Here is a 24,434-nt window from a genome sequence, read left to right on the forward strand (position 1 = left end):
AAGAAAAAAAAAAGCTCTGAAAAAGGAGAAAACACTAATATCCTCTTGCCGTGAGAAGAGGTTCAGTGAGCCAGCAACCCGGCCGTGGTTGCTTAATGGCTGTGGTGTTCGGTTACTGAGCACGAGGTCGCGGGATCGAATCCCGGCCGCATTTTGATGGGGGCGAAGTGCGAAAACACTTGTGTACTTAGATTCAGGTGCACCTTAAAGAACCCCAGGTGGTCGAAATTTTCGGAGTCCTCCACTACGGCCTTCCTCATAATCAGATGGTGGTTTTGGCACGCAAAACCCCATAATATAATTTTTTTTAAGCCAGCAAAGAAGCAAAAAGCAAAAATACGGGTGGCGATGTTGTCTGGAAGTATCCCCACCAGTTCGCAGTGACATCACGAACTTCGATGGCGTCTGCGCGGGCCTAGTTTTTATCGATAAAGATAGACTATATTGTATTCTCGAAGAGCCAAACAGTGAAGTTAGCTAGTTTCAAAAATTTTAGAAAGCCCACAACGTCCCAAAAAGAAAAATATGCAATGAAATTTGTGGCGTCACACTGCCGTACTGGCGCTGAAGTATGAGCACAAAATTAAAGAAGTAGAACTTTTACCTTCGTTTTCTGTTCTAATATTCCAGCCTGTTAAAGCGAAATTAACGAAATTAATGTTTTGAAAATACAGCTTATCAGCATAAGTTATTGTAGTGTTTCTTTCCAGTGTCCCTTCAACGCCAGAATGTTCGACGCGTTCGCTACGCCCAACGTTGATGATTCAATGTTCGATGATAATTACTTGTCTGCATTGGACACACTCCACAATTAAGCTAACTTTCGGGCGTGCAAGGTAACATTACGCCCTCTGCGCGACTCAGTAAGCATTATGCCGAAGCAGTGCAGTTCATTCTGTTCGCTTTAAATGGACTGGCATGTCGCGAGACCGTTTTAAATGCCAGGCGCCCTAAGCTTCGCGCAATTATTATTGGATGATGAAAAACTCTTCGGACTAAGTGCAAGCTCCCTATAAGCGGGGGCGTTAAACAAATTGGCTCCACTGTGTCCACACTGCACATCGATAAGTGATTATGAAAACGTAAGGCATTTAATCAAGCAAACAGACAAAGAAACGAATCCAGCGCACACCGACATCAACCACGGCACAAATGAAACGTTGTTTGGTTGGGCACATTGAGTGTGAAATTACATTTCGCTCGTGCGGACACAGTTCCAAGTGAAAACAAGAATGGCACAGCTCTCACTAGAACTGGAAATGAACAACGTAATTAGCGAACCGTGGAACAGTGGACAGGCTATCCGAAGTGAAAGAAAGAAACACATAGACGCATTGCAAGTAGTACTGCTTCACTTAGCAAAAAAAAAAAACAAAGAAAAAACAATAACAATGAAAGGAATCGAAAGAAACACTTCGCCACGGCGCCGTTTATCACCCAGAAAAAAAGAAAAAAGTTTGAACGAGAACTTGGAGGAAAGCGCCACTTCCAGTACGGTGCACCATCAAAAATTGTCCGCGATTTCTAGTCTCATTTAGCGCTCGATTTCAGCGCTAACAAAAGGCCCCGACGAAAACACACGAAAAGCGTTGCGATCCCAGAGCGGGCGCGAGAAGCGCAAGCGGATGAGCGAAAGATGCGTGCGCCCGCACAGGCATTTTTTCTCTCCAAGGGCGCCCACTTTTCCACGAAGACGAAACAACAATCTTCGGTCCGGCCCCAGCAGCAGCAGCGGCGGCGGCGGCAAGCGGCGCGCGCGTTCCGAGCGTCGTCTGCTTAGCGCGAAAACGCGCCGCGCGGAGGCGCTATGCGCATGCGCGGTTCGAGCCCGCCCGGCCTCGCGCCGTTTTTCGGAGCGGCCGAGCAAGTGGCATCTCAAACCGCCTGCGAGCGGTGCTTCACCGAACACGTCGATCGCCGCTTCTCTCTCCTCAAGCATGTAGTGAGCGGCGACACCGTCCTCCTGCGCGGACTTTTTGAGTTTGGTTCTTTTCTTTAGGTCCCACGTTTTTGGTGAGAGAGATATATATCTTTTTTTTTCTTCCCTTCCGGCATTCTGTGCGCGAACTGCTCCAAATCCAATCTCCAGCAGTTCCTCGCTTGCGTTCGGTTCTCCCAAACACCGTGAGAACACCGTTATTTATTGCCCGCTTCCCGCGCGAGTTCTTGTTGCGAGTTGCTCGCACTCTCATCGTGTCGAGACAAGAACGAGCCAAGAAAGTCTGCTTACAGCGCGGGGCACCCGGCGTCGTCGAAGACCACCACTCGCAATCTCGCCAGAAGGTTTCGGGATCCCCATCCCCAGTGGACAAGCAGCCGCATCTCTTGAGTGACGGGGCTTGCGACGCGCCGTGTGTCGTCTTCGCCGCTTCGCTTCTCCACCCCGCGAGTGTTCATCCAAGCGTCACGCTTTCCCGCGCGACGCTTCCCGTGCCGGGAATGTCGTCACTCCACGCGGCGCTCCTTCACTTCGCGCCCGCTCGGCGCTGACAACGCACGGACGCACTCGTTATGCTCTTCGCAGTCGGCGACGGCAACGACGCTTGGAAGCGTTGATACGACGTCGCCGCCTCCAGCGACAAACTCCGAATCGCCGCGAAACCAGCGAGCGTGCCTCGAGTGTCCGCCACCGCCGGCACGTGTGCGAGGCCAGGCCAACGTCGCTCGTGAATTCGAGGCGTGCTTTGTTGTTTCTCCTCGGGGGGTGGGAGTGTCTGGTGGTGCATCGGAAAGGAGAGGGGGGGTCCCTGGCCCCGCGTGCTGTTTGTGTGGAATGCGCCCTCGCATCACTGTGTGAGAAGCGGGCGAGCGGCGTCTTATCACATTCGCTGTCGGCGCGCGATAAGCGAGATCTTCGTCCCCAAGGTGAAGACAGCTTTCCAGGCCGGAGGAGAAATGGGCTGCACAGGCACCAAACAGAGCAGCGAGTGCGATGCGGTCGAGAAGGCCGAGGTCATGGGCAACGCCGAAAGGGGTGAGTGGGGCCACGTTCTTGACGTTCCCGACTCGAACAGTGCGCTCTGTCATTGTTTCCGCGCGGCGAGGGAGAAGTTCTCGCAGTTGCCGCTCAGGTACGGATTGTGTTAGTAATTGGATCTCTTTAAGAATGGGAATACCTTTCTTTCGTCGTTTTCTGTTCCCTTATATTCTTGAGTACTCGGTGGCGGGAGGCTTACTTTTGCGAGAGTAACCATCCCCTGCGGAACCAATTTAGGAAGAAAGTTACGCGAGGTACTGTTAGACAACTGTCAGCGTTCTATTCGTTCTTTCTCAAGTTTCTCCACTGGCTATCGGCGATAAATACGCTTACCAGTTCGAGCGCTCAGCATTATTCAATTAAAGAGGACTTGCATAAAAGAAGAATGCTGTTAACGAGAAGAAATAGAATAATGTGGCGACAGTTGGCGCATACACGACGAAGGCCAGTCGCGCGTAACTGATAGACAATAATTAAACTACACATGCCGTGCAGCAGGTAGAAATGTCACTCCTCTGAACATCACCTCAGCTGGTACTAACGCGTTGTAATTAGACCGCAGATAAAAAACTCTCTAAAAACCGCTGAACTTCTGGTGTACCAATCGACGCAGACAAAACGAAGTTAGTTCCTACACTTTTAAGGCATTGTTCTTTTCTTTTTCTTTCCATCAAGTAGTCATGAATCTTACGAAAGTACATGGGTATTATGGTTCCGCTTGATACGCTTCAGTTTATGTGCAGCAACTATAGCGGTTATTTCTGGGAAGACCTTATCACAGCCGAAATTGATGAGCGGTAACAGTGAATGGCGAATGTTACGGATCATTCTGATACCATTTTTAAATCGTTACATCAATATATATAGGTGTGTTTGTGTGTGTGTGTGTGTGTGTGTGTGTGTGTGTGTGTGTGTGTGTGTGTGTGTGTGTGTGTCGCAAGTCAATAGAAACTCGGTCGGAAAAATGAACGTCGTGAATTCAGTTTGAGAAGACAAGAAGTTACCAGACTGAAGCCAAAGAATGCTTTCTTACCCTGCAACACATTTGATTTATACATCACAACTTACCTAAGGTCAATATCAATGCCCGTCTATTAAACGTACGGTAAGCGTACTAAACACTGCACCTGTTTTATTGGGTAATACAAAAGCGGCTCAGGTGTCCTCGAGCTCCCTGTAAACCGGTGATGAGTAGACCTCTCCACATCACCTAGTTTTGTTAAATAATGGTTTAGAGTTGCTCAGTCCGCCTGACTATTTTACGAGTCATCAATGTTTATTCGGATCGCACTGTGAGTGTTAATTGACGCCACGAAACTACAGTCTTATTTTCATTCCTCCCAACAGGCTCGGAAAAGGATCCTGTATGCTTGCGTAGATATATTCATGCCATTTTACAAATCTGTCTAGCTGCATCTTTTTCCTAGGGGTACCTAGCGTCCACCAAAAACATGTGCTATTAAAAAAAAAAGAGTAAAATAATTTTACTTTGGACATTAGTTGCTTTCGTTGGGGGCCATTGCTTATTAACATTTCAAATAAAAGGCGTTTTGCTTTCTCCATTTTGTAGTTTTCCATTTTTTTTATGGGACAGCCGGAGCGTTCCCCTTTGAAGGCGACAGTTCAGGTTTATTCGGAGATTACGTTAAGGGCAGAGGGGATTTCGAACAAGGCAGCGGCTTAGGTGACACGTTGCCTTTGAAGTGTTTTGTGTCTTTGAATACTTTATACTAAAAACTTCAGCGACGACCCCCGAGCGTGAGCCCTTGGTGCGGGATTAAATTCTCGTGGAGATTCTCACGACCAAGATGAAATGAGCTACGTATAGGCAATGAGGAGCTCCCTGCATCTTCAGGGTTAAGCTGTAGACGACAAGAGAGAGATGATAAGGAAATAGCAGGGGCCTTTCAGATGACTGAACCCGATTGGCTGCCCTGCACTGGAGAAGTGGGAAAAGGGGGCGAAAGATAAGAAGAAAGATATAAAAAAGTTCAGATTGTGCGCGCACACACATGCAAAAGCGTCCGTCGTTAATTCAATCTGTCAGAGACATTAGCAGACAGAAAGACGTACAGACATGCAGGCAGGCAGGCAGTCACAGACATATAAGCTGATGGACCGCGAGAAAAACTGCAGGTAAACGCTCTATGACGTCCTACATGCTACGTGTCAACTTTGAAGCCAGGCGCCCGCAGTGAAGATTATAGCGGTGCGATTACGACTGCGTTTGCGGTGGCGAAATTAAAGATGCACCTATATAGTGACGTGAGCCACGTCTCTGCGATAAGTATTTCGTTTCGCGGGTACCCCTGAGGCACATCTTTATAGCCGTATTTCTTTAACGAGTTCGCATACGTCGCAAATCGGTTTTCTCGTTGGAATCCCATATCTACAGTTCCTTCGACGAGGTGGCAGTGAGCCAAGTGCCACGGAATTCAGGTCGGACGCACAGAATGAAATGCGCGGTACTAATTCGAAATGCTAAACTGGCAGCTAGCGCTACCCTCGGTCGTTCTGGCGACGGACTGAATTTGTGTCACATTCCACCGGTCGTTCTTCCGTATCGTTCCGACGTGTCCTCGTTATTGTTGTCACTTGCGGCGGATCGCCGACAAAATAAAGAAAGAACCAACATGGTTTCTACATCGATAGATTTATTACGAGCGCCAGTAAGTCTAAAGCATTCCTTCAAGCAAACAGAATGATCTCGATGACGAAAGAAAATTTCATTTAATAGGTCGAACATTGGTGCGACCACAGAAACACTGAAAAATCAATAGATGCACAGTGACTTGGTTCACTTTGATCCGCATCTCGGCATCCAGGGGCTAAAAAAACGAGCCAACATGGAAATTTCGTTCTTAACGAAAGAATTAAACTGAACATTTTCAAGGTAGAAGAAGAAGAAGAAACGAAACCCATACATACCCGGCGCACGTATTGGAATCCATGTGAAGAGAATCTTCAGTCAAGCGATGCGTATTAAATCCTGTGTGCAACTAACGGCCACGCGTACAATTACGTTCAGTTTTATCCCCAGCGTGCAAACTCACGCAACGTTTCTGTTTATCCAACACAAAGCCTACAACTTTAATATGCATACAATTTTATGTTTAAGCACTACGCCGGGCTCACGAGCTATGCCGGAATGCAAACTTTTAAATCGGGCGGTTGCAAGCCGATGCAGCGATGTGCCGGGGGCGAAGGCGGCGACAGGCGCACGCAGACAGGTATACGACGCATGTCTAGCTAAACTTAAGGATTCTGTATCTCTCGTGGGTCACAGTGCCACATACGCATTCTGCAGATGGAATTGGCCAAGGACGCACGGATACCCGTTGTCGGATGGCTAAATAGAGGAAAATCTCACAAAGCAAATGCTTTGTTCAATATATAGTGCGTTGTTCCTTATAAGAGCTTGGCGTGCTTTGAGTCGACATTATGTGTTCAGGGTTTATGTAGGAATTAATTTCTTTTATTTCGCAGAACGGACTTGCGCTTACTCGCAATACTTTGTCAGTCACCAAACAAGTGCGTGTAAGCCGGTTTTCTGACATTTGCAGTGGGCCCACACATAACATTCGCACGCAGTATACCCACAAGCACATCCCCGGAGACACCCGCCGACCGGACAGCGACAGCAGCCACGTCAAACCTGGGCGGGTAGGCCAAGAATATCTCATTTAACACATCAGGGAAACACGGTCGTGCGACGTGGCACATGTGTCTACAGACGGCGAAGAGGTTCCGCATCATCACGGCGGTCGCTTGAAGGAGCGCTTCTGGCGTCTAATAGTGGCGCCGCTTAAATCTGTTTCTTTTTTTTTTTTATGCCGTGATTGTTGACTTTCTCGGTTCAGTACTCTGGGTACTCTGGGTGACCTGCGACGCTGACACATGAAGGTGTCGCCAAGAGACTACAAACTACGTCAATCACTGGACATACTTTAATGTTCTGCGCAAGAGTGCTTCCGATCGCGATTCTTTTTTCTCGATGTAAGTTAGGTTAGGTTGGGGTCACTGTGTCGGTCACCGAAGAGGTCACACCGTTTGAACAAGGGGTCCTGGATACGTCGCGTGTCGGGGAAAGACAGCAGGTATTAAGCGTCGGATGCATAATGTGGCAGATTCATTAATCGAATTGCCAGTGGTGTCACACGCCCAGTCCTTCGAACCGGGATTGTGGATGCTGCAGTGAAACTCTCGGTAACTTGCTTATGCAACAATCAAGTTTCAACAATGCTCTGTTTTGCTAAGCAAGTTCCGCGTTCTTCGTCTTACGCGATCTTCGCTCACCGATTTCTTGTTCCCAAACGCTCAAGCTTCCAATGGATACGAGGCCCGCAGAGTTGTTCCCGAATTCTTTTCAATTAGGGAGAAATATAGAGAGGAAAAACAGGTTTACTTCGGCAGCATGCCTGTATAGCTTGCTATACTCCTGGTCAATGCGTTGATAAATGAACTGATGCGCACGGTACACAACAGACACGCATAACACACTCCACTCCCTTATGCGGTGTTCGCACAGTGTATGTGTGCGATGAGCGTGGCGTGGTTTGCTGTGCCTTGTCTTGTCTTGTGTCCCAGACAGTGGCGCATACCCACTATGGGGGATTGGCCAAGAAGCAGGCGGTTTTTCGTATGCTTAGCAGTAAAGCGAAAGTAGATTTAAATTGTGGAGCGTGAGACTAGAACTGTAATTTAGACGTGTGATGACAATATTGTTAAGAATTTTGATAAAATAAGTTAACGCAAATGTCCTTTATTTTTCAACCTTTCTTTGTTTCCTTCTCTTCGAGCAGGAGGAGGTGGTTTTCTTGTTAAGAGGCAAATTGCTACCCCGTTTCTCTCTCCCCTTTGTGTGTTGTATTTATGCGTGTGAATAATAATAATAATAATAATAATAATAATAATAATAATAATAATAATAATAATAATAATAATAATAATAATAATAATAATAATAATAATAATAATAATAATAATGATGATGTACCTCATTGGCGTTTCTCTCCTACTTCTCTTTCTCTGCGCAGTGGCTGTATATAGTTCTTGCCACACAAGATATATAGAGATAGAAAGAACAAAAAAGAAAACGGATGCTTGCGCTTATAATCAGAGATTTACGATACGACGTTGTGTGCCACCGCATTTCCTACGTCCCACAGCGTCACGGCACTGCACAGATCGCGTGCGCGCCACCTATACAGCAAGATACAGAAAAAGAATAACAGTAACCATAATAAATAAGAACTTCCGGCACGGCGTTGGCGAAACAAAAGCTCAGTGCAAATCCAGTCGTGCAGTTTACCGTATCTTACGTTGCATATACAACTCGCCGAGCGTGTGCACGATCGCGTGCCGCGACTTGGCCGCCCAGCCAGTTTCTTTACAAATGGGTCACTTCGCGCAGGGGCGGGGGGGGGGGGGTGATCGGTGTGATTGGTCGGGGGGGGGGTATGGAGGGGGGCTGTATAACAGGCCGGAATACGGGCGCTGCCCCGCAACACAGCAGCCACGCGTACCACCGTCCTCCACGGTGGCTCACTGCGTGCTCCCGCAACAGATTCCTTCGTCCCCTGGCGTTGACCGCACGTGCGCGGCGGTGGGGGAGGGGGAGGGGGGGGCGACCATTACCGCACCTTTGGCCACCGCCGCCGCCGCCGCCGTGGCCGCCGTTCTTGAGCGATGATGTCCCGTGCGCGCACTCGATAGCATCTGGCAATTATTGCGTCTGCGCCACTCGGCGCGCGAAGCCTTCAAGCGCGCCTTCATTAAGACCGCTGTCGTCCGATTGCGCAAGTCGGCGCGTATGCAAGACGGCCGCTTTTAATCATTCCCGCGAACGTATATATACGCATACTGCCGTCTGTCGCCGATACCGCGCGCTTACAGGCTTAACGCGACCCGAGGATGGAAAGATAAGAGCAGCCTCGTTTTAGTGCCACCGATAAAGACGTGTACGATATTTTTTTTTCTTTCTATATCTCTTTTTCTCTTTTATTTCTTTGGCCCCGTGGCGGCTCACGCGTGGCAGGCGCTATATATATATATATATATATATATATATATATATATATATATATATATATATATATATATATATATATATATATATATACTTTTTTTTTTTTTCAAGCGCAATGCGAAAGATGAATTTTCGCGAGGCAGCGCGTTATATATATAGCGCCCGTGAACAAACATACTCAAAAAGGAGTCGACGACGTGGCCCGCGGGATTGAAGCAAACGAGTAGAAGAGCGAACACCGTTATTGGTATCGTTAAAGACGTCTGTGAGTTTTCCTTCTACCGTCGATACGTGTTGTTACAAACCTCTCGATCTCTTTTATTGCTTTGTTTTGCCTTGTAGAGCCTGAAATCTATATCCCAAGGCAGTGTATACAGGTGAGCGCACGCGAGCCAACTTTGGAGATGCCGCTGTCGTTGGGCAAATCCTGGTTGCTTGGCCACGGTGATGCCCGGTTACTCTTCTATCTCTGTGCTGCGGCGTGCGTCAGTGCAGATTTAGCGCACTTTACAGCTTGCGGTCGGGTGGAGCGATTGCCGGCAGCTTTTGCGAGGCTATATATTCGCCCGCAGCTAGCGAGACACCCCTCCTCCTTCTCTTCTCATTAGCCGTATGACGCCGTATACGAAACTATGGCCGTGCACTTATTGACGCGGATGACGTCGACAAAATAACGGCTTAACGTCGCGACATCGCGTGCGCATGAGGCGGCTCTTCGGGAGTACTTCTGGCACCGTGCAAAACGGTTTTATAACTTACTGTCTACCCGCTCACGCAGTGCGCACGCATGCCATGGCTTGCACAACGCTGTGTGCATGCACAGACGTCTATACACTTCTGCCTATACATAGTATGCACGTGACGTCACATCCGCTGCTGTCGTCTGCTTATATACGCTATCTTCCGCCATCTTGGGCCACCTTATGAACAGGCGCGCGCATAGGCCTATAGGTTCCCCAACATGGCGCCGCCGTAAACCGCAAGTCGTGTATACATAGTATCCTTGAATGACGTACGTGCATACTATGTGTGGAACGCTTCAGCGTAGTGTCGAAGAGCCCTACGAGAGTACATAACACTAAAGCAGCGGCGGGGTTCAAGGTACAGTGACGAATGCTGTATGACCTTCCCGTCACCTATATGCCTGCTGCAGAAGCCCACAAGTATTGTCTTTCAAAGCCAGGGGAAAAACTCAACAAAAAATTCCATTCTTTTCTTCTCAGTGCACCGCTCAGACGCTTTTCACAGAAGTGTAGATGTCGGCGCTCGTTATGGTATTCGTTCGGGATGGTTGGCACTGCATACCTTACGACTACCAGCGCGGAAAGAACACATGCGAACCCAGGGCAGATTGAGCGTTGGCTCCCAGCTGAAGTTTATTAGGGCACTATGCGAATATATACCAAGAAAGCCTGTGCGGAAGTTCAAAAGCGTGGCAGTTTGGGCTAGTTGGTATGTCATAACTGTTTAAGGCTAGTAGCGCCGCTCAGGACGAGCAAAAAAGGAAAGAGGTAGGGGTAATCAAAGGGAGCGGAAAACAGGGTGAGCGCTGTGCGGAAGCTTTTCTTGGAACTTGGACTTCTCCAGACATTGCCAGGATGTCGTTGTGTATAGTGCAAGTTTTTTTTTTGTTGTTGTTGCACGTGACAAAACTTCAAAGGACTGACAGTGTGGGTGCATTTGTACCTGACAGGGCTGGGCAAAGGTACTTTGCAACTGTATCATGACACGACACGAGATACTCCGGAAACAAGTATTTGAGATATACAGGTACAAACTACTACCACAATTATTGTATCCGATATACGATACTTTCCATTTGTATCTTCAGATACTTCGATATACACTCGCGTATTTCGCATTATATATCTATGGGATGTAGCAACAAACGCGTATGCGCAAAAATATTTGGTTGGAAATTTTTTAACTCCGACCACCTTGTTTCATTTGAATGAAATGTGTTAGTATCGCAAATGGTTTTGTATTTCTTGCTCAAAGTATGATATTTTCATTCCAAAACAGTTTATTGGGGTTGCTTTAGCTGCTTAATTAACATGAACGATCTTTATACGCTGCGCTGTCAGCGGTTTTTGCTCTTCGCTTTTGTAATTGATGGGAGTCGCTGCTCTGCTTTGCAGATAACGGGTCGCCATCTAATTGCAAGTATGTCATTGAGAAGCCTCTGCACGATCGCACAAATACCGCTGTGGAGTTTTACTTTGTCTGTAAGGGTATTACCGTTTACTCAATACCAGATCACCGGACAGGTGTACAGCAGCAACAACTCTGGTAGCGCCATCTTTAGTTTTTTTGTTTTTGGAGCGCATCGTCTATACAGAGAGCACATAAAGCTGCAATAATGACCTTTCGCATTCAACTTATCTGCTGGCGTATAACGTGTTCGTTAGCGGCATATTCATTAACGGGCAATCCTTTTACGATTTTTCTTCAACGAGAAAGCGTGTATAGCCCCCAAAATTTTATGTAACGTATTTATAAAAAAATGGTTTCTGGTGCTTGCGAGCAACAATCACGTACACAAGATAGCCGCCTTACGCACAAGTCTCCGGGAAGCCGCGCCATCCACGCTTTGGTTCACAATAGAGAGAGAGAGAGAGAAAGAGAGAGCGAAGGTTCACAACAGTCAAGCTTACATCCACGACATTCTTCAAACCGCTGATTTGTGAAAGCCACTAGACGCAAGGCAACCTCATTCTTGCATTCTTCAAAGAAACTTCGATAACGAAACTATAGAGGCATCAGAATTTACGCAAAAGACACCGCACCCGTTGGCGTACGCAGCACAGTACGGTGTCTACGGCCAAGTGTCATGGCACCGACGGAAGTAAAACAAAGAAAAATTAGAGAAGAAAAGGTCGCATGCGCGCAGATTTTGTCGAGACGGCGCGAGCACTAACACATGACTCTGTTCCACCAATAGGGACGCGCAGACCAGATCCTCCGCCCTCGCTGGAGGGCTCTGGCGGAAAGATAAAAGAACGTCGCTACCTTTAGCTTTAATCAGGTGGCATAGTGGCAGCAGTATCAGCTTCATTAGTGGAGTTCAGCTAATGTTTATAGTTTCGCAAGGTGATGTTGCGATAGCCACTATCTTGTATCTTAAGATATACGATACATTCTTTTATGTATCAGAAATACAGATACTGATACACGTCTTCCCAGACGTGTCACGACGCAGATAGAAGATGCCCAAAGAGTATCTGAGATGGTATCTAAAATGCGTGTATCTTCGAAACTGCCCAGCACTGGTATCTGACCACCTTTGCTGTTCTAATATTATTTGTTGCTCGCGCTTAGGTGTGACTACCTATTTCATCTTTCTTTCTTTATTATTTTCTTCTCTATTCCAGAAGGTTTAGTTTGTCAGATCCAATACAGCTTTAATTGTTGTTTATTAGCTGTATCTCGAAAAATGTTCGTGCCTGTAGGTGGCGCCAACTACTCTTCTCTTGCGGGATGGGGCGTGTGTCTGCTGCGGCAAAAATAACGGAGACGTCTCAGAACATCGCAATGAAATGGCAAAATATTCACCCGGCAAAAACCGCATAGAGACGTCCATTCTCCCGTAGCGTTGGGATCCAAAGTAGATGGAAGCCTTAATTGGTCAGCAGTCGAGATAAGCAAGAGACATTTGGGCATCGCTGGGCAAGAAAAAAAAAAACAGGGAATAGATTGTAAGAGCCGGAATGGTTATTGGCATAGGTGATTCTACAATATAAAGATATAGGTCTTTATGAAGAGAGATAAGATCAAGTATAGATATGAAATATGCTAGGCTCTAATAAATGTATACTGGCCGTCTCACGCAACCTTTGCCAAACATTAAAAATTATGCAAGTGCCACGAAGCTGGGCAAAACCAAGGTACCGTTGTTTGCCTTCGCTTGGAGCAACTCACAATATTATCTGTATTTCGCCCAATTACGTAATTAGTTTTTCGTAATTAATCAGCCGCTCGAATATTATATCCAGAGCAAAAATGTCAATGAGACACCATCCTGAAAAATGCCCGATACACATTTCTGTCCCTAAAATACGTGCTACGCAAATGTTTTTTCCCTAGCCTGAAAGAAAGCCCGCGAAATACGATGAAGTGCCGTGAGACTGCGCGCGGCACTTTGTACAATTGGTGAAAATAGAAAAAGATACAGATACATATTTGTCACTTCTGCAAATAAACCTTGGTTGGAAGTTAGAGGTCGCGCATGTCGGTGCGCGTTTTTTTCAGACCTAAAATGGTCTAATGGTGTGGACCAGCCTATACGAGGTTTTAACAATATATGCAGACTTCAGTAATTACTCCGCCTCTTAACTCATTAACTGTGACAGCAGTACACACTCTCACAGCGGAATCCGTCACGTTATCAGGAACAACGTCTTCTCTGCGATGCGCACTACATCGCCTAAGGTTCGTTACAGTGCCTCCTGCTGGGGCCTCCGAAATACGTGCACACACACCGCCACTCTCCGAGTCTGCGTGGCGTACAAAACACTGAACCAATTACCGAACCCCAAAGCTGCGCCATAGAGGGAGATAGAGAGAAGTAATGAGGGAAATGAAAGGAGGTTAACCAGGCTGAGCCCGGTTGGTGACCCTGCACTGGAGAAATGGGAGTGAAAGATCAGAAGGAGACCGCAAGTGCACGAGTATGAACCCTGTGTAGTGGTATTAATGGGCAAAGTTTTATTTTGTTTGCCATAAGGTGAAGGTTATAGCTCAGGGCGAACGAATCGCCTGTCTACCGCAATGATGGCGTAACGGAAAGGGCAGACGGAGGGGACGGGTGTACAGGCACCGCGAATACAGATTCCAGCTCTGAACAGGCTGTCGCCGTAAAGGGGGAAAAGGAGAAAGTAACTAAGAGCGCGTAGGGGGGGGGGGGGGGGGGGTTGCCCACTCAATTTCAGATCGCAATGCGAGTCTAACGAACCACTGTCCTAACGTTCTTAGAACAGCGAGCAAAGCGCACGGAAGCGCGGTGTCTCAAGTAATGCAGAGTTTACATTCATGAAGGCTCAACTGCCGTGTTTGTGTTCCGTGGGAAATTCGATTTACTCTGCGTGAACGTGTAATAGGGGGCTTCCCGCGAGAGAAATCGAGCAATTGTGGAGTCTTGCGTACAGGTGTGTCTGTCTATTGCATTTTTTTTACTGCCGCCAGTTCTCATTACTTGTGTTTATTGATTTTTGCTATACGACGAATTGCTTTGCGCGAGGCGAGCTTCCGGTGCTGTCGCTCATCGTTCATCCGAGCTCCAAATGTTTCGTCAGAGATAATTAAAATGGCGCCGAGTCCAGACGGCGCCAAAACACGCGCGAGACCCTGCCGCAGGCTAGGTGGTCCTCCCTAGGCAATGCGCTTAATGGAATAGCCAATGAGCCCTAAACCATAAACTTGACGTTAGTCTACTAGCCTTGCAACGCGAACTGCAGCTGGCTCGAGCACTCAGCTTGTTGCACGGTGTTACGCAACGATAAAAAATATGTTTACTCGTTGCGTCTTGTTACGATCTCCTGGAATGCATAATATTACGTTCTCATCCCGCGTACTTTCAAATCAGCTATGTCAAGTGAAACAGCCAATTTAGATAGAGAGAGAGAGGGAAAAAGGTAAAGGAAAGACTGGGAGGTCATCTAGACATTCGTCCGGCTTGCTTTTACTCCCCTTACCTTTCCCTCTCCACGCAGAGAGAAGGGATTAATGGATGGAAAGAAAGAGATAAAAGAAAAAAAAGCACTAAAGCTGTCGCATTGTTCGAAGGTGCACGCCGAAACTTCAGTGGCTCACCCAAGCGTGCGTCTCTCTCGCCTTTAACACGGCCGTGGCTCGCTGAGGTCTGTCGGCTTCGGGAACTGCAGTAACTCAAAAGCAAACCGTATAGGAATAAGGTCGGAAAACGTTGAATGCCGGCACCGGCTTGTGTGGCCTTGTCGTGTTTGTTTTATACGGATAGTGTTCCATAGCAGTTCAGTACAGTCGGTGTTTACTGCGAGGACATCATGCGACGTTGCTCACGCCGGCTGCTATCCGCGCATTTATTGAGAGCTGCTTGTAAATCGTCGAAATCTAGCGAGCATTTTTCTCGTTTTGGAATTAGTCTTTGGAGATCTCCGTCACCTTTGTCGATTCCCAAGTGTCTAGGTGGACCGAGTGCAGGCACAATCGCAGAGCTTGTTGCGCCCGTCTAAGTACAACGATTCAGTCCCATGGCGTATACTTACATCGTGCCGTGATGTAGTCGTATTAATATCCAGTTGTTGCGGAGGAAGACGGGGATAGGGGGTGTTATCAGGGAGTAGACAGTTTCAACCTCGTGCCTGAGTTACGCTTAAATTGATAAACTATGAAGGCTGAATCACAGCTGGCATGTGGACTACGAACATTTCCACTATGCAACACGAGCTATTAATTTTTTTTTCGTTGCGTAATTTCCCGACTCTCCTAATTTTCTTTAAATGTTTCTTCTTTTATTATTGAAAGCCGAATTTCGCAAAGTACCAAGCACTATTCACGAAAGAAAACAAAGACGAATCGAACACGATGAAATTGTCAAGCGCTACAAACACTATAACAAGTCGCACGCGCGCAGTAATCGTCACCACAGGTAAGAGCGTCGGAACCATGGTCTAGACATTTGGTGCAGTCACCACATCACACTGAGAGAGTGCCATACACAGTGGCGTAGCCAGGGGGTGGCACGCTGGGTGTAGGGCATATGTAGCCAGGTGTTTAGGGTGTCTCGATGTCAGCGCCATTTCTTCCCACGGAGAAGCGCGGCATCGAGGGACCCTAAGGAATGTGGCCCACTGAGCACGTGCGCCCTCCCACGCCCACCTGAAATTTCTGTGTTATTATGCGACCTGCCCAGCGATCCCCCCCTGTGCCTCCCCCTCTTCATTTCCGGTCAAGTGCGTGAGCCCCCCCCCCCCCTCCTCCTGAAAAATATTTCCAGCTAAGCCACTGGCCATACAAACTTTATGAAGTATAAGTGACCACTGAATTTGAGCATAAGCATAATAAGTGGTGAGCATAACGCGGGACTGGCATTCAAACCTCCAAACTCTTTTCTTTCTTTTTTCTTAAATTTTATATGTATAGAATGGGAAGGTATGTTTCTTTAGCTCTGGCTATGCCGAACTCAGTCGCCCACAGGTAGTCAATAGGGTCATTAAGCAGTCCATTAAGAAGTTGCGAAGTCGCATGCCTCAGCTTATCAAGGCACTGGCACAGTCGAGTACAGGGTAGCAAACCAGACGCTCGTCTTGTTGACCTCCCTGCCTTTCTTCTCTTTGTTCTTTCTCTCTCTCTCTCTCTCTCTCTCTCTCTTACGGCGCTAGTGTTCGTAGATAAGACAATCATTGTGCGCTCGTGTTCGTGCGTGTATCGCGCTTTTTGACATTTTGTTCTTGATGTTTAGTTCTTTCTTTTCCTTTCTTATTTTTGCTTTAGTAACAAATTTGAGATTTTGGGATAGCCGGCTTTGACGAATACCCTACATTTCCATGCTTCTACATCTAAATCAAAACATTTTTTTTTATTTAGATGCTACACAATTATGAAGACTGGGGACGCGAGCCTGGCCACGTACTCTACTCCGGTGTCAGCGAGGCGCCGGTCCGCCCGTATTAGCAGGAAAAATGCGAACAGCGCCGGCGGTGATCTTGAAAGGAGTTAAGCAAACAGGGAGGAGCAGCAGCTGGCCATCTTAGGTAAATGTGTGGAAAATATCAGTTGTAATTTGCATATACTCGACGCTGGCTCTGTCTTTTAGCCTCGTAACACAGAGCATTGGGATCGTGATGACTATAACGGAGGCCGTGAGCGCACTAGAAGAGGAAACCAGACGATGAACTCATGCGGGCGCGTCTTAAAAATTAACTAGTTGAATTATTATAGTTCGTGTTGGGCGTCTCAAAGGTGAATCGCAAGAAATGAGAGACGGCGTAGCGAAAAGCTCCGGATTAACTTTGATTGCACGGGGTTCTTTTAACCTATGCATAAATTTAAGTACATGATGGTTTTCTTGATTTGCGGCCCCTTCGGTATTCTGCGGTGAGTCGAACGCGCGACCTAGTGCTCATCAGATTCAACATGTATAGGGTACTCCACCACTAAGCCATCGTAGCGGAGAAGGGATAAATCCCTTCTAGTCTCCTTCAAGCTAGTCTCCATGCTTTTCCTATGCGTACGTTACTACTGACACCCACGTCAAGATTGAAAAAGATAACACATATTTATAATTACGAGAGAGAGAGGAAAGGCAGGGAGGTCAACCAGACGAAAGTCTGGTTTGCTACCCTACACTGGGGATAAGTGAAACGGGGTATAGAAAGAGGAAAAGAGGAAGAGAGTGAGCACTGAGTGCATGCAGGAAGATGTAGAGGCACACTCCAAGTAATCTCTCAAACCGGCGCACTTCAAGTGCTGTACTAGTGGCACGCATCGCCTTTTGTGCCACTGACCGACGCGGCCACGTACGGTCCGAGTATCTTCGACCCAGCGAACGATGTCGAGTCCATTCGGTTTAAAGTTGTCCGGAGAGAGAGGCGTTGCACATCGTAGCGAGGACAGTTGTATTCAATACGTATACTGGTGCTGACCATACTTTGCGCGGTCTCGAGGGTTATCCGCCACAGCGGCCCGTCAAGCGCCAGTCAAAGCCTGTAAACCGGTCCGAGTGCCATTGCATGCGCGCAGACGTCATGACGTGCTCCCACTTACCGTCGGTATATAATCACTCGCTAATGTGCCCCGTGCTTTTTTCACCTTCTCGGCCAGCGCGAACGATAAGGCGGGCCTCAATGAACCGAACAAGCCCGGAAGCGGAGGCCAGTTTCTCCGCAGCTAATCGCAAATTGCCGCCGCCGTCCGGAATGCACGACGACTGCTGCTCTTCGCGCGGGGCTGTCGTAAACACGGAATAATTGCGAGCTCGTATTTCAGCCGGATGCCCGGAAGCTCGCCTTGCTCACCCTGACACAACGTAACCTGAAAATCGCTGGCTGCTACTATGCCTTCGTGACTGCACGTAATTTACCGCGGCCCTTTTGCCGCCACGTGTGTAGTGTGCAGTGGGTTCGATGCTTCCACGGCGATAAATCTGCCTTCCACGAAAGTTCGTGGCAAAGTTAGCGCATCGTTCGCACATTGTACGCGCGTGCCACGTATTTGCATGTACCTGCCTATACAGGCGCCCCGCGGTGGTGATTAGTGATGCAAGCTCGGCATCCAGCAGCAAAACGACGCGCAAATGTCATCGCACTGTGTACACGGAAACGCCCTCCCGCACCGTGCCGGCGTGGCTCCGATGCCGCGGGAAAGCGTCGATTGAGTTAGCGGTGGACAAGGCTATAAGTAAAGGGTTGCATGCCTGCGCGCAAACTCGGAGAAAACAGAATAAAAAAAAAAAGAAAGCCGTGGAGGACAGCGATACTGGCGGCACTGCCAGCTATATTCCGGCTTGCTCGGCCAGCAGTGGAGCCTGGCTCATCTATCATCATTTGCGAGGCTGCGACCGCGCCAAATCGGCCGTGCGCCCTAATCACTGACCACGAAAATCGGCCGGCTCGCCCGCTTCGTGAGGAGGCGCACCGCTCTCCCCCTCCCGTTCTACGCTACCGACATCGCGCGTCAAGGCGATGCGTGCGCCTCCTGCGCGCGGCCATCTTCGTCGCTTACGCGCAAATCCGGCTTAGTAACGCGCAGTTCTGTGCAGCTCCGTCGGCATACCGTACCCAGTCCTTGCCGATCGGACCTTTTATGTGCCGTTTCGCAATTGTAATAATATATTGGAGTGGGAACTACGAACGTGCTACGGAGCGGAAAACTGGGATCGACTCGGGCCGATTTACGCTCGAGCCGCCCATTGCCGCAAGCCGCACCGCACGCTTGCGGTCGCGCGAAAAATTGCACGTATCCAGCACTTGTGCACAAATTACCATTTACACTGTGTGCACAGTGTATACCTTACACATTGTAAACCGAAATTTGTGCACAAGTGTTTGATACGTGCAATCTTCCGCGCGACCGCACGCGTGCGGTGCGGCTCGCGGCGATGGGCGGCTAGAACGTAAATTGTGCCGAAACAGCGGTGGAGGCTGCGCATGCAAGCCGGCCCTCTAATGCGCGGGATTACTGTACGTGGCGCTGACATGCGCACCCCCCTCCGTGACGGTGCTTCTGATTGGCTGCCGCCAGCTGCGGCTTTCACTGGAATTTCACGGGACTGCGAAGCAAAGTGTAAGCGGCGGCACGCACGTTAGCTCCGCGGTCGTTCAGTGGCTAAGCTGTTCTGTTGATGAGCGCGAGGTAGCGGGTTCGTCTGCCGGCCGTCCTTACATAGCGGCGAACTGCAGAAACACTCGTTTACTCAGATTTAGGCGCGTGTTAAGACAACTCCATGGTAATCAAAATAATTCGGAGTCCCCTACTATGGCACACCTCCTAATCAGATCGTGGTTTAACATGCACGTCAAACTGTCGAACTCAATTTAATTTTGCCCCCCCTCTCTCTCTCTCTCTCTTCTTTTGGTACTGTGACATTGACATTCGCGTATAATGCTGCGAACGTGTATTTTGCCTTTGTTAGCTGAAAACGTTGCTACGCTGCAGTTTTACTGGGACTTTCGGCAAGGTTTTTGCCGATAACTAAATTTGCCCCGCGGCTAAAGACGCTCCGAGCAAGCGGTTCCGGGCCTCGAGTTATCACGTGGCGTGAGCGGAGACTCCGCCGAGAGAAGCAAACACACACAACGGGGGGCGGTCTCGCGTGTAACTCTCCGCGCGTCCGTCGCCGATGTGCAGTCAGTTCGCGCGCGCACACCGGAAGCGTTTTACCGTCTCGAGATAAACGCGCGTTCCACGATAGCACGCGCGGGCGCCCCGACTGAAAAACACCTCTGATCGGTCGGTCGGCGCAGCCGATGAAGCGCGTTCCGCCGCGTCCGATGATGCTCGCGGCTTGTCCGCACTTGCGAGGCAATTTAGCGCGCAATTTACGGCGGGTTGCTTATAGCTGACCGCGTGAAGGTACGCTTGCCAACGCCGCGAAGTGTTTACATTAATCCCGACATACGTGGGCGCATCTATGAACGCAGCGGCCGGGGCGATCGCCTCGACCGTGCTTGCCCTTGCGCATTGGCGTGCCCACTCGTGGAGAGCTTGCGCGGTGATAAATTATTCCTCTCGCTGGCGCTAGCAGATGGGGGCGGGGGAGGGGGGGGGGGAACGAAGAAGATGCGAGAAGAAATAAGATCTCGTTAACGGTAATTTCGACAACTCGCATTTGCGCTGCCGGCCGTTCCGAGCACAAAGTGTATCTGGGGAGTCTGCCGCTCGCAAACTGTAACAGCCTTTGGTGAGGACGACTGACTGTTCCTTGAGGTGGTGCGTACGCTAGAGACGTTCCGATCTCGATATTCTCGCACGATAACCACCGCCAAAGAATGTCGCGATTGCACATCGACCACTCGGTGAACAACTCGTCGGTAATTGAGCGAAACGTACTTATTGCGCCTGTGTTTGTTTATAAAATTAAAGAGATAAGAAAAGCGAAAAGCCTGTTTGTATCTTGAGGTATTCAGCGTGTTGTAATTAATGTTACCCCGTGAATGATGGTCGTTTTAATGGGGCAGTGCCATTTGGGGCGATATATAGCGTCCCCAATTTGAAGCCATCCACTTAGGGTCTCGCTGCACTTGCTATCGGGTATTTATGCCCAAAGCGTTTAAGCTCTCAAACTGTTTTTTTTTCTGGGTATTTCTTCCCGCACATGTATGCCACGAGAATTATTTGACGCCACCGCAAGGCGGCCAACGTTGGCCTGAAATTCTTGTAATAAAATTAAAGCCCGACGCTGCGCAAGGTTGATTTCCTTGAATTTGTACTTGTTTATAGTACCGGAACGTTGGAAGAACGCCAACATAATCTTAATCTATAGGAAAGGAGACGCCAAAGACTTGAAAAATTATAGACCGATCAGCTTACTGTCCGTTGCCTACAAAGTATTTACTAAGGTAATCGCTAATAGAATCAGGAACACCTTAGACTTCTGTCAATCAAAGGACCAGGCAGGATTTCGTAAAGGCTACTCAACAATAGACCATATTCACACTATCAATCAGGCGATAGAGAAATGTGCGGAAATATAACCAACCTTTATATATAGCTTTCATTGATTACGAGAAAGCGTTTGATTCCGTCGAAACCTCAGTAGCCATGGAGGCATTACGGAATCAGGGTGTAGACGAGCCGTATGTAAAAATACTGAAAGATATGTTTAGCGGCTCCACAGCCACCGTAGTCCTATGTAAAGAAAGCAACAAAATCCCAATCAAGAAAGGCGTCAGGCAGGGAGGTACGATCTCTCCTATGCTATTCGCAGCGTGTTTACAGGAGGCATTCAGAGACCTGGATTGGGAAGAATTGGGGATAAGTGTTAATGGAGAATGCCTTAGTAACTTGAGATTCGCTGATGATATTGCCTTGCTTAGTCACTCAGGGGGCCAATTGCAGTGTATGCTCAATGACCTGAAGAAGCAAAGCAGAAGGGTGCGTCTAAAAATTAATCTGCAGAAAACTAAATTAATGTTTAACAGTCTCGGAAAAGAACAGCAGTTTACGATAGGTAGCGAGGCACTGGAAGTGGTAAGGGAATACATCTACTTAGGGCAGGTAGTGACCGCGGATCCGGATGATGAGACTGAAATAATCAGAAGAGTAAGAATGGGTCGGGGTGCCTTTGGCAGGAATTCTCAGATCATGAACAGCAGGTTGCCATTATCCCTCAAGAGAAAAGTGTATAACAGCAGTGTCTTACCAGTACTCATGTACGGGGAAGAAAGCTGGAGGCTTACGAAAAGGGTTCTATTTAAATTGAGGACGACGCAACGAGGTATGGAAAGAAGAATGATGGGTGTAACGTTAAGAGATAAGAAAAGAGTAGATTGGTTGAGGGAACAAACGTGGGTTAATGACATCTTAGTTGAAGTTAAGAAAAAGAAATGCGGGGGGGGGGGGGTGCATGAACAGGACATGTAATGAGGAGTGAAGAAAACCGATGGGCATTAAGGGTAACGGACTGGATTCCAAAGGAAGGGAAGCGTAGCGGGGGGCGGCAGAAATTTAGGTGGGCGGATGAGATTAAGAAGTTTGCAGGGACCACATGGCCCCAATTAGCACACGACCGGGGTAGTTGGAGAAGTAAGGCCTTTGCCCTGCAGTGGGCGTAACCAGACTGATGATTATGATGATGATGATGATAGTAGCTCATGTTGTTCATTAATAGAGATTTACATAGAGGACGGGCTGCAGCACATGAAGTTCACGAACATAAGCAGGCACCGAAGTATCGAATAAATGAGTAAACTCCAGGTGTTACCAAACGAGCACTGCGTTGTCAAGGGGTACTGAAAGCATACGTGAACGTATTAGCAAATATCTACATATTTACATACCTCCATACATCTACATACCTCTACATACATCTACATAAATATTCCACAGCTACTTTAATTTTTCACAGGAACAGCGGGAAAACACAGATTAAGAAGTACCATCAGGTAGGGAGACACAGACACTCCAAAGCTATTCACCGTAGTTTTCAAGAAGTATTCAGGATGTAAGGGTGGAACAGAATAGGGATGAAGAACAATGTGGGACGTCTGAGCCACCTCAGGTTTGCAGGTGACGTTGTCTCTCGTTCAGCAACGCTAGAGATGGCTTGCAACTAGTGATTGAGGGCCTTAGATGACGAAGTGTAACAATATGTCTGTATAATAATATGAAGAAGACCAAGGTAATGTTCAGTAGTCTATAGTAAGAGAACAATAATTCGTTATCGGCAGTCGTTTTTGATAATTTGTGCAAAAATAGGTTTATCTAAGCCAAATAGTCACAAGGTGCACGGATCATGAGAACGAAATCTACAGCAGAATAAAAATGGGTTGGAGGGCGTCACAGCAGGCAGTATACCAAGTTCTGACCGGCAGCTTATCGCTGTCTTTGAAAAGAAAAGTTTAGAATCAGTGAATTCTGCCGGTACTAACACACGGGTAGCATTTGGAGGTTAACGAAGAAGCTTGATAATGAGGTAAGGACCGCTCAACCAGCTATGTAAAGAAAAAATGGTAGGTGTAGCGTTAAGAGACAGTGAGGCAGGGGTGTGGATTGGAGAGAAAAAGCAGGTAGCCGATATTCTAGCTGCGATTAAGAGGAATTAATGGAGTTGGGCAGGTCATGTAAGGCATAGGGTAGATAACTGGGGGTTCATGAAGAAATTTACAGACGCATGATGGAGTCAGCTGACGCAAGCAAGAAGGAATTGGAAATCGCTGAGAGAGGCCTTCGTCCTGCAGTAGGCGTAAAATTGGGTGATGATTATGATGATGATGATGATAGCTACCAAACGGGCAACATCAAAGTGTGTGCAGTGCACACGCACGCACGCACGCACGCATGCACACACACGCACACGCACACACACACGCACACGCACACACACACACGCGCACACACGCACACACACGCACACACACGCACGCACACACGCACACACACGCACACACACACACACACACACACACACACACACACACACACACACACACACACACACACACACACACACACACACACACACACACACACGCGCGCGCGCGCACGCACGCACACAACGTGCGATCAAAACAAGGACCCACAACGTGTCCAATATAGGTCGTGTTGTGTGACGCAAGCGCAGGTGCACGGCGTCAAGACTTCCGAGCACGTGAGCAACCCCGTTCTTCTCACGATGCTGTCAACGCGCACAGGAGCTTTTGATTCTCCGAAGGCGCCCGCCATGAATTTCAATGATAGACACGCGAGCAGCTGCGCGTTCACCACCGCTGACGGGAGGTTTCTCGGACGAGCCCCGTGTCGACCACGGAAAGACGCTACGCGTACAAGCCGTATCGGCAGCGAAACTCGAATCCCCGGGAATTGTACACGCTTTGCATACACCCTACATGTGCGAGCTCCGATAATTTCATCTTAAAGGTGAAGCTCTGCTGCCGCAAATTGTTGCGTGTGTCAGTATTCGGCGCCTAAAAATGAAGTGGTGTTCGTTGCGCCGTTAGTCAGAATATCATGGCACTGTGGTGACAATGTGACAACACTCGACGAGAATTTCACGGCTAAATGGCGACAATTATTTTGGCAATGAGACAACATATCCGGACAGCTCGCAATATTCGAGTCGTAATTCAAACTGAAGTTTGAACTACGAGGTCCGCACTTGCTGCTATACAAGAGAAAGATAGAGAAAAAAAACTGAAGAAAAGACAGGGAGGTTAGCCAGTGTAGAGAGAGATTCTTGGTTGGGGAGTGAAAGGTGGGGTTAAGTGCAGCGCGGTAACTGTCTCTCAATAGAGG

At 48.2% G+C, this 24,434-nt stretch overlaps 1 protein-coding gene across 1 annotated transcript in view; it reads left to right on the forward strand.

The window, feature by feature from the left end:
- Positions 1 to 1,877: 1,877 nt before the first annotated feature.
- Positions 1,878 to 24,434, forward strand: part of rdgC (retinal degeneration C) — a 235,768-nt gene continuing 213,211 nt past the window's right edge. The window contains exon 1 of the mRNA XM_075689206.1: positions 1,878 to 2,974. Coding sequence (XP_075545321.1) covers positions 2,896 to 2,974 — 79 coding nt within the window. The 5' untranslated portion in view covers positions 1,878 to 2,895. The remainder of the gene's footprint in view (positions 2,975 to 24,434) is intronic.

This window comes from Dermacentor variabilis, chromosome 4 (genome assembly GCF_050947875.1).
Source record: "Dermacentor variabilis isolate Ectoservices chromosome 4, ASM5094787v1, whole genome shotgun sequence".
NCBI classification, from domain to species: domain Eukaryota; kingdom Metazoa; phylum Arthropoda; class Arachnida; order Ixodida; family Ixodidae; genus Dermacentor; species Dermacentor variabilis.